General features: G+C 44.5%; 1 protein-coding gene across 2 annotated transcripts in view; it reads left to right on the top strand.

The window, feature by feature from the left end:
* Window positions 1-528: 528 nt before the first annotated feature.
* LOC144720576 (BMP and activin membrane-bound inhibitor homolog) overlaps window positions 529-11,176 on the top strand; it is a 28,220-nt gene continuing 17,572 nt past the window's right edge. For both annotated transcript variants that reach the window (XM_078597408.1, XM_078597398.1), the window contains exon 1: window positions 529-1,379. In XM_078597408.1, coding sequence (XP_078453534.1) covers window positions 1,304-1,379 — 76 coding nt within the window. In that variant the 5' untranslated portion in view covers window positions 529-1,303. The remainder of the gene's footprint in view (window positions 1,380-11,176) is intronic.

Raw genomic sequence — 11,176 nt, 5'->3', positions numbered from 1 at the left:
TATTTTATTATTTCCCTTCTACGTGACTTTACCGAAATAACCAAAAATATGTAACCCTAGTAGCATTCCCAGTACATCGGAACCCTTCAACCGTTTCTTTCAGACCCGATTCATGATTCTCTCCCTTCTCTTCCACGCTCTCAGCTGGGCTCCCACTCGTGTGTGTGGGGGGGGGGTAAAGCGGCGACCCGAATTCGATTCCAGCTCACGGCCAACACCAGTGAGGATTATCTGAACCGGTCCTGCCCCCCCCCCTAGGTCGACTCAGCCTCAAATGAGTACCTGGTGTGGTGCGCGAAAAAAAACATCGCCACTCGGGGGAGACAAAGGCGGTCGGGCGTGGTGCTGGCCACCCCCGCGTTGTACCGTTCCCGTCTTCATTCGGTGCTCGCTGACATCACTTGCCCCCACAGCCTGGAAAGGCTATACGGGGGTGGGGGTGGGGGGGAGGACCTTTGTCTTTGTGCAACGCGCACAGCCAAAACTAGTGCCCTCTCCCCCCTTACACCCCTTGCAGCCATCCCAACCCCCAACCCTGTTCTCCCAGCCAACAGAGCCCAACTTCCCATCCCTTTACCCTACCCCCCAAATGCGCGCTCCTCAACTCTTGCATCCAACAGCATTGGCGGCGGCGGCGTCAGCCCGCATTTCGCCCGGAGCGTTAAGCGCATGCGTTGGTCGGGGAGGCTCTCTCTATATATGTGTGTTGTGCTGTACACGCATACACACGGAGAGGCGAACACACATATATAGACGTGCAGGGAACTAACTCGATGTGTGTATATATTAGCGGAACTATATGTAAGTGAGCGCTGCCACAAAGGCTGGAAAAAGGAGCGCAACGAATTCGTAGGCTCCGCTCTGCACGGGCATCATAGGAGGCTGTCAGCTGCTATACACACACACTATACACACACGCTGTGTATGTATAGTGTGTGTGTATATAGTGTCTGTCTGCACGCATAGTACGCGTGTCGACAAATGAATGCGCTGTCTATGAGAAGTCGCGGGGAAAGGAGGGGGCGGGTCAGGGGGCGCGTTTTTGTATTTATCACGGAGTTTGAAAGTGGCGTGTTGTTAGTTCAGTTTCAGCAAGCCACGCTTTCGCGCAATCACGGCAGAGTTCGTGCGGGGAGCCTCTAAACGCCCGGCCAGGGCTGTACGCGTGTATCGCTATCAGCTGGGCTCAGGAGGAGGAGGAATACGCTGCGGGTAGATCGGGACGTTGCTATCTCTCACGCTTCTGTGTCGACTCCGAGGCGCGGAGAGCCAGCCGTGAGCGCTCTCCGCGGAGGCCGCCGCAATGGAGCGACTGCTTGGGTTCTGCTACGTCTGGCTGCATCTGGATGTGTTCACCCTCCTCCTGGCCGCGACTAAAGGTACCGCAACAAGTACCGAGCGCGCACGTGCAGCTCCGCGTGCATTCCCTGTGGGCAGCGGTGGTGCAGTGCTTCGAATACCCGGCCACCCGAGTTCGATTCCCAGCCACGGCGAATGATACCTGGCCGTGCCTGCGCCTCTCCATGGTCGGCGTCGTCCTTTCACGAGTGTCTGGGTGGTTTGTTGTTAACATCACCACTAGGGAGACAAAGGCGGCCGCGGTGTGGTTCTGACCCACATCGCGTCCCCTCGTGCGCCGTGAATAGATGCTACCGAACATTACTTGCGCAACAGGCTGTGTAGGCTATGCCGGGGTGTCTTTGTGACACGATATGAGACGCAGTCATACAAAATCCAGGTACCACACCAGTATATACAACAGGGATCTGTTGCGTCTGTGTTTGAATGTGAACTCGATCATCCTTCGGTTGACTCGGCATTACATCTAAAGTGCCTGCTGCAGCAGTAGTAGTGTCATGGGCATCGGCGCTGTTGAAGTATGAGTTGGCAGCCGTGTTCCCCTTATTCATAGATGCTCGCTGACAGCTGCTGTCTAACAATCTAGAGGCTGAAAATGAGCTGTCATGCAGCACAGTACTCACTTCCGTGCTTGTTGGTGACTTTAGTTCTCTGTATATATATGCGGTTCCGCGGATGTGCGCTTAAGAGTGCATAGTAATGTATTCTAGACACCGATTGAAATACACTGTGCTAAAATAAAATACAAACCCTATCCAAAATGCGTCAGTGGCGAAGCTTCACTCACCTGTGTCGTGAGGTTTGGTCAATCAATAGCACCCACGATCGACATGTTGTGGGCAGCCTTCATGCAACAGTGGATTTATAGAAGATTGCAAACGTTACGATTCATGTGTCTGCACATGACTCGTGTTTAGAAAAGAGTTCAGATTTTGTGGGTAACTTAGTGAAATGTGTCATTTTAGGGATCGGGTTAGTATTAGGTGCGGGTTTTAATGGTAAGAGTAGCGTTTATGCAAATACAACTCTTATTCTATTATTAATTCTACTCCGAGAGATTAGTCTCAGTGCGTTGTCATCTGGTCATGATGTATTGTTAAGGAAGTCATTTGTACAGACTATGAAATGATTAGAAATACTCCGATGACTGAACCGGTTTTTTAGTGTGTCGTTGGATCTTGTGCAATGCAGTTTGCCTCAGTGTCAACTTCCAAAGAAAAATATGTACATGTCAATTTTTTTCAATCATGTGCGGGATGCACTTTGTTTACTTACTCATCGCATGGGTATGCCAACATTAGCAAGTGTAAAATATATGAAAATCACTGACAGTAAAGTTGGCTTAAAATGCTATTTGATTTTGAATTAATAATGACAGAACTACTGGCACAACCATTTTACATTTATAATTTTCTGAACAATATTACATTATATATCATAATCAAGTGACTTTTTAGGAATATCAATATTATATAGTCCAAAAATAGCCAAAATAATCCTGAATATATAAAATGTTCAACAATTGATTACACTTTAACACATTGACGAACAAAAGTTTTATTTTTTTTTTACATATCGAGTGCTACTAATGTACATGGACGCGAGGCGCTGCATTTACAATGCAGCGTATACAAGTACGACCTTTTTCTCGGAAGTCAACAGTGGTGTGGCTCTGGATGGAATGGACCTTGCCATGTGAAGGTGGAGTTTCAATCACAGGCTCAGGACTGTCAAAGAAGATGAGCACCATCGGTTTAGGCAGCGACACGTTGCCTTGACTTTGATACTACTGTGCTGTACATCCTCTAGATTGATTATTGGGACAGTGCGTTCAAAATAACTTAATGATTTAATGCATCACAGGGTCAATTTGTCTTCCACTCATGTTAATATACTAAGAAAAATAGTATACTAATAATGCCCATAACAAAGAGTAATTCCTGCAGTCACGAAAGCTTCGAATCGAGTTTGAAACACCTCTACGGGGAGGGTTTGCCGTGCTTGTTTGTTTCACACTTAACTTCTAATTTAGCAATCTGTGGAAGAACGTAATCAACCAGGCTATGCGTTAACTGTGTGGTAACCGACTCTCTGTGTTGCATTGCATTCCACTTCATAACTTTACTAAATTAGCATTCTACCGTGCTTGTTAATGGGTCCATTCTCTCCTCCGGCCGCTATGGGCAGTAATTCCACACAACGCTCCGTGCTTGTTTGTTTAGAAGTCCAGTGTCCAGCTCGTCCGTCACCTATGGGCAGTAATTCCACACAACTCCCCCTCTGCCCCCCCCCCTCTCTCTATTTAAGGCCTCGACACAGAGACGTCTTTCTTTGTGCCTATGTGTGTGTCTCTCTCTGTTTGTCTCTGTAGGAGTCTCTCCCTGCTTGTGTCTGTGTGTCTCCGTGTCTATGTTTTGTCTCTCTCTCAAATGTAGTAATCTTTGGATGAACGTAATCAGCCAGGTGGGGTGTTGACTGTTTTGTTGGCCGACTCTCTGTGTTGTATTGAACTATATTTCCAAGTTTACTATGTTTGTTTTCTCATTCATTTGTACCTGATGATGGTTGCTTGTGTTGCAATCGAAACGTCGTATTCGATTATTATTTTATTTTATTTATTTCTACGTGACATTACCGAAAGAACCAAAGAGTAATTCCTGCAGTCACGAAAGCTTCGAATCTAGTTTGTTATTCAATTACTTAAAGATTTTATAAAAAATCCCAAGTTTTTTCTCTCCACCTTTAAGTAATGCAAATTGTTGTAAAATCAATGCCCTGCGTTGTAGAGACAAAAACAGAGATTGATTGGCTCCGTGTTGTAATTGACAGCGGAACATTACATTGGCTTGGTGTCTCCTCCCTGCCGTGGCTCATTACGCTCTATGCCTGCATCGCTGCCCTTTGAAATGCAGGGGAGGTGTGCACTCTCAGCCCAGTCGATATCTTGCAGGGGCGTGTGTATAGTCTTCCCTCAATCAGCCTGGCTCCAGACGGGCTCTGTAATGTCTGGCCTGAAAATGTATGATATAGTACAGGAACAATAATAATAATAATGCCTGATCTGGTGATGCTTCTTCGTGGCTCACAATTTGCGAAGACGTGAGTTTAAATCCCAGCCGATGGTTGACTCAGCCTATAATCTCTCTGAGGTTGTCTATGGAGAAACCGTGGCAGCCCCCTCCATAGTAATGTGGAATTTCCAACATCAGAATAGCTGCCTGTGAGGTTGAACAGTACTTGTTTATTTTAAAAAAATTATCAAAAAATAATGTCACAATACTGAAAATGTTCCCCTCTCATCTGGTTGTCTAGACTTCAGCTTTAAGGAATTCTATCTGAGACATAAAAACACTTTTTCTTTTTGTTGAGTGAGCCTGCCAGAGTGAATTTGAAACGGTCCCAATTCCAGACACTTTGCAGATGTCATCAGAGTGAATGAAGAGAGCTGTCGTTGGTGAGAGACACACAGCCGATTTCATGCTCTTTTGGAATGGTCTTAAAAGCTGCATTCATAAATACTGCAATGCTGCAGTGCACTGCATGTCAGAAATTACATTTTATTTCTAGCAAATAGTTTTATACTGTATTTACGTTTAACGATGTCTCAAGATGTGTGACAGATTAATGTGATGGCACAATATTTTAAAACATCAGGGCTAAGGCACGAATTGTTCACTTATGTAGAGTATATTGGAATAATATCCGTGGCAAAGTGCTCAACTCACAATTTAATGGTTGCAAAGTTCATTCCGGTTAGTGGCAGACTCAGCCCATTATCCCACCTAGGGTGATACAATTATTACTACTGTAGTGAGTTCAACTGAGTCGCAGATGTATATTTGGAGGCAACACATTTATTTAACTCCAACACATGGGGTAACTTCCCCCTTAACAGAATAACAACCTGTGGTGGTGACCACCAACCTAATTACACTAGTTACAACATAACTAGCTACTACGGACCGGGCCCAACAGCTCGGGTCCAGGTCCACGTGTTGGAGACTCGTTGAACGGAGAACGTAGACGAAGGTTTCTTTCAGGATGAACAACAACAACAACCCTGGTCCCTATCGAGACCCGGCTTATATTCTATGCGGCATGGCTGGCTCTGCCCTTGGCCACGACCACCTTCCAGAATCCTCGGGCAGGATTTGGATCCCAACCATGTGACCCCCCTAGCCCCCACTTGGGGTCCCTTTGTAGACTTAACTGGTCACGTGTCCTCTCGGGTCAACCAGAGTGCCATGGCCTTTAGCAACTTCGTTCCTACGGCCAGCACTCCCACACCCTGTCCTGTAGGGCTGGCACTGCACGCCAAGCATGGTGCCATCTAGCGCTATCAATCAGCGCTCACCGGGCCCCTCTAGGGCCGGTACTACACTCACACCCTTGTGTTATCCGCGATGTCGCTACACCACACGCCGTGCCTCTCTAGGGCTGGCACTGCACAGTGACATCCCAGAATGTGTTAGATTGTCAGGATTCAGTCGGAAGCAGATCTACTCTCGTGTGAAAAGGTAGCTAAAGGAACAAGTTATAACCATACGCAGCCCATTGGAATAATGTTTGTTCATCGAGTACTCAACGTCCCCGCAATCAAATTAGTCCTTGGCATTGCTCATCTGTCACCGTTGGTAGAAAGTCCATGTTTTTATGGCGGGGAATATTGTGTGGGCTATTTTATACCAATCGAGTTTGTTTTTCTGGTTGGTTAAGTTGAAAATGGACATGCGCTGGATGCTCAGTGCTGGTGACTTTTTGTCCTTGTGTCGGGAGCTTTAATTGCCGGTTGGATTGGAAGCCTATTCAGATATCGGTTTCAGTGGTTTAGCTTTTGGGATCGCTATTATCTTTACGGATACGATTCTTGACAGCATGCTATTCATTCTGAATAGCATATACAGTACATAGTACACGCACATTGCCAGCAATGTTTGGGTGGGGTGGTAATAACTTTGTAATCTCAACAGATTTTTTTTAACCAAACTTTTTCTAAAGTGCAGGGGTTAGTGTAACCATAAAGTCTCCATGTAAACACGTGCGGTGGTGCTCATTTCCCTAGGCATCCCTGAGTCAGCTGTGTAAATTCCACATTTTGTCTACTTTTATCTTCGTTTTACAGTACTCATTGGGTGTATCTCATCAGAACCAATACATCATCTTTCGAGTGAATTATTTACTGCGTAAATGTAGAATATGGCAAATTCAGCCATTTTATATGGCCCAGATGAATTTTGAGCTTACAAAATTACCTTATGATGGAATGTAGTTACGACTTTTGCCATTGGGATTAATGAGAGGACCTAATTTCTCCACACTGGTCAGTGCGTGTTGGTGAGGGGGGAAGGAATCAGGACCAGTTCTGATATTACTTTTCATCCTCGCAGCAGCGTCTTTTGGCTGCTGGTCGAACAAAGGCGGTCACTGCATCGCCCGCTTTCAGATGCGCTTCTGCGGCCATCTGAAACGCTCTTCCTTCCGATATTAGGAAGCTTCTGGAGCTATGAACTTTGAAATCCAGATTGAAAATTCATTTTTTACAACTGCTTTTTGTGTTTAGTTTGTTGCCCTTTCCCCACATCTCCGATTAGCACGGTTGGCTGCGTACGGTGTGAAAAAAGTTCAAAATACATGCATACATTGCCACTGATTTTAGCCATGGCTTGACATCGACTTTGAATCACCATTACGCAGCATGCTAAACATATTAGCAATGATCCACCCACGATAACTCGCTAAATGTGAACACCTCACTTGATTTGACGTTTCCAAGAAGAGCTTCAAGTCGGGCTACCAGTACCACTGACTGCAATCCTGGACATGAACTCCCTCTTCCACCCAGCCACAACCATTTTTTTTCATGGAGCCATACAGTACTCCAGCTACTGTGCCGTGCGACATTAAGTTTAACTCTGAATGATTGTCAACGTTTTCTCTGCTGCACTGTGTGGTGTGCTGGGCCAGTAATTGTTCCATGCAAGTGTGAAACTGATGAACAGCACATGCCGCCCTCCTTTTAGCGAGCCTGACCTGGACAGTGGGCACCACGCGTGATTTATGTGACGCTAACCGCGTCCAAGCTTGTGGCTACCGCCGCCGCCGGAGTGGCGGGCAGTGATTTTCCGACAAAATAACGCTCTGTTCTCTCGCAGCATGTTTTTTTTTAAATATGTGTATATATATATAATTTTCAGAGCGTGCAAAGGTATTTTTTTTAATTGCCAAAATCCTGCAATTAGCAGAAAACGAATAAAACGTTCTAATGAAAAGTAACTGTTCTAATGTTTACTGTGGCTGCTTGTCAAGCGTGACGACACGGAGTTGTGAGCGTGCGGTTGTGACGTGCGGTGGGGCTGGAACGAGCATAGCTGCTCTAACTTTCCTTCCAGATTCAGCTTGTGGCCCACGTCGTAACTCATTTCCCTTGGCAGCACCGGCTGGGTGATTGTGGATTCAGGGGATTGTTGATACAGAGGTCAGCGTCCCAAGGAAGGCAGCGCGTTACAGTAGCGCGAGTACTGCATAAAAAATCCATTGCCCTTCCGCTTAGCGGGCGTTGGTGCTCGGCGTTCGCACGAGAGAACAAAATCCACACCAAGCAAACGCTTTCAGGAAAACAAGTACACTTTTATGGAAGTGGGAAAAGGAAAATGGTACTATATTTTCCTTTGGGGCACGTAAGTGTTTCATTCGGTTCAAGTTTGTGGGCTGGAATTTCCTGCCGTGAAAACGTTGAGAAATGGCTCCAGTGAAAAGAGCCAGACCACACGGAACGGAGAACCCTACCTGTGCGGCGCACAATGGGAGCTGTGTTGAACATGAAAAGGCAAGAAGATCACAGCCACCAGGCAGAATATTAAATAAGCCACACAAGATAAAAAAAAATAACGTGCCTAACTAATAAAATACGTCAGTTCAAAAATATATATTCAAATGATGCCGACACAACTGATTGTATTAGGATTTTCTGAAGGAAAAAAAATCCTAATTTTAGGCCCTTCGTTTTTACGTTTATCATTGGAGTAACTCAATATACATATTGCAAGTAAACTATATGTGTTTTGTGAAATTAACGTACGCTGCTTGTGCGGATGTGTTGCTTGTGGATGCTTGATTGAATGGCTTACATTGTGGAGTTGTTTCCACTGTTTATCCTCAAAATGCTTTTGGTTGAAAATGCTCTTCTAGACGTGTGCTCGAAACGAGTCTTTATTTTTAGTCGAAGCACATCACAATTTTATCTGTGCAGTGTAAGGGTAGAATATCAGGAGACAATAAATCACCTAATTATATACTGTAATAAATCAAGACTTTGGGTGTAAAATTAGCATTGATCTGAGCTGCTTGAACGTACCTAATCTAAAATTCAGATACACGGACATCGGACAATATTAAAGACTGGTGGTTGTTGTGGCCACAATTATTGAGGGGTGCAACGACGTTTGTCATCCTAAACTTTGAATGCAGAAAACAGCTCTGGCATCGAATGGGGCCCTCTCTTGTATCATGATAGACTGGGAAGCTGCTTTAGTTGCTTGAGTTTGTCTCATCATCTAACCAGGTAGGGTGCCAAATTGTATTCATAAAACTCTTACAAGGGAAGCTTTGATCACTATGTATCCATTAGCCTTTTGCCCGTCCAAAGACGGGTGTAGTGCAGTAAATATGAAACTTGCAAGCGAAAAGCAGACCGCGACGTGATATTCATTGCATCCATTCGTGTGAAATTTGTAATGGCGCGGTGACACAGACCTATTTCATTTAAAGGTTATAATCCGTTGTTCATCATGACGACCTTTTTACTTCTATGTCTCAACAGCGTTACGGAGATCGCGTGACGTGAGGGTTCTGCCTTTGTAGTGAGGGTTGTATGTTGACGCCGAGGAGGGGGGAGGAGGCGCCTCGTCCTCCCATGTGGAGTGACGTCAGCCGCTAATTATTATGAATGGGGGGGTCCATTTGGAGGACGTCACCTTATGAGGGGGGCGATTCGATGTGGAGTTACGTCACCTGCTCATGATTATTAATGAGGGAGGCTGGTGAACGTGCAGTGACGTCACGAGCGATGCACACAGGCATTCTTGGCTCATAATCGGTAATAATAATGAGGGGGTGTCCATTTGGAGGACGTCACCTGCTCATGAATATTAGTGAGGGGGGCTGGTCGATGTGGAGTGACGTCACGAGCGTTAAGGACATTCCTGGGTGATTATAGTGTGTATAGTTGTGCAGTGGTGGTGGTATGCAGTGTGGATGAGGGTCCAACAAACACGTCTTCGTGCGTGGGGAGGTACTCATCTCTATTAGTTACTCTGAAACAAAGGTGGACTTTCCACGATCCTCAAAGGACAATCTCCGTTGTTTTTCCCCACAAAAAACTGTCCTCATTTTATCTGCCCTGGAGGGATGATGGACTGAGGCAGCTGCTCTGCCACAGTGCTACTTCATATGATTTGAGAGTTTTGTGCCCACACAGTTCATGGACTGATGGATTTCCATGAATAAATCATAGGTAATTCCATGCAAAAATTCGTAATTGAAATATAAACTTCTTGTAAACTAGGTAACAGTATAGGATTTGCGTTGTATGCAAAATAGTTTTGAAAGTAACTTTTCAATTTAAGTACCATAAATACAATACATTCCTCTTTTGTTTGCAAACACTGATGCAGGCTTTAGAATCTAGTTATGCATTGTTTATGCGCTATGTATGTGTGTGGAACCTCTTTCACACCATACGTAGCCAACCATGGTAATCGGAGGTGCGGTCTAGGAGGTTATATCTTGCATTCAGAAACAAAAGGTGTTTGTAAAAAGAAGGGTAATATTTTTTCCTGTGTATGTAATGTGTGATCTATTTTTAAGCAATACCACAAGTACTTCCTTATTCTATACATGTTGTGTTTTTTGTTATTGCCAGTTTGGCAGAAAAAGAAGGTAGCGATAAAATTAATTTCGGAACATGAAACGTATTTAATGTTTTATTTATTTGACTTTACGGATATCTCTTGAGGATGGTCTCGTGGCTTTAATCTGTTGTACTTTCTGCTTTCATTTTAAACTAAAACAAATCGCTATACTAAAGCTGATATCCAGCAAATCGTACAATGCCAATGGGTTACTTAACACTATGAAATGTATACAAAATGTGAAACACAGCATTTAATAACGTATTTACAGTTGTTATCCTTCCAGGTGAATCAAACGATTACCAATTTTATACAGTCAACAGTAATCATAAAATGGATAAACTGGCTCCCACCATGCAAATTTGTGAAGTCCCACACTCGTCCAGGGCTACCAACAAGAGAATTGTGCTGCCTTAATTCTCATTTGTGCATTACACAATATTCTTGCTGTGCATGCATAGGTCGGCGAACCGACTTGCTACATTATCTCCTTTAGACACCTTACTTAGTAGAGCTGGATGATTTGATTCCAGTTGTGGCACGGTAATGTCTGAGATTATTCATGCTTTGTTATTCACAAGTGTGCCAAATATTAAATTGTAAATGCATTCTATTTATAACCAATTATCACCAATTGAAATACGTTCAAGACAATATGCAGAAATAAAAAAAAATGCATCCACCAGTACATTATTATAATTAATAATTGCCAATGGTTGCATGGGTTTCCCTTGTGAATTATATAGTGGATATGAAGTGACCCTTACCTGGTTAAAGAAAGGACGTAGATTGACACACCGGATGCCCCATCTAAAACATAGTCAATTTCCCAGGATGCATTATTGGCGTGCTGAGCAATACGTGCTTTCAGTGCCCTAATGGAGCATCGCACTGGCTCTGCGGTGAAT

This window comes from Lampetra planeri, chromosome 1, assembly GCF_965212315.1.
Source record: "Lampetra planeri chromosome 1, kcLamPlan1.2.h2, whole genome shotgun sequence".
NCBI classification, from domain to species: domain Eukaryota; kingdom Metazoa; phylum Chordata; class Hyperoartia; order Petromyzontiformes; family Petromyzontidae; genus Lampetra; species Lampetra planeri.
The sequence above is the reverse complement of the archived record's forward strand: the minus strand, read 5'-3'. Positions and strand labels throughout refer to the sequence as shown.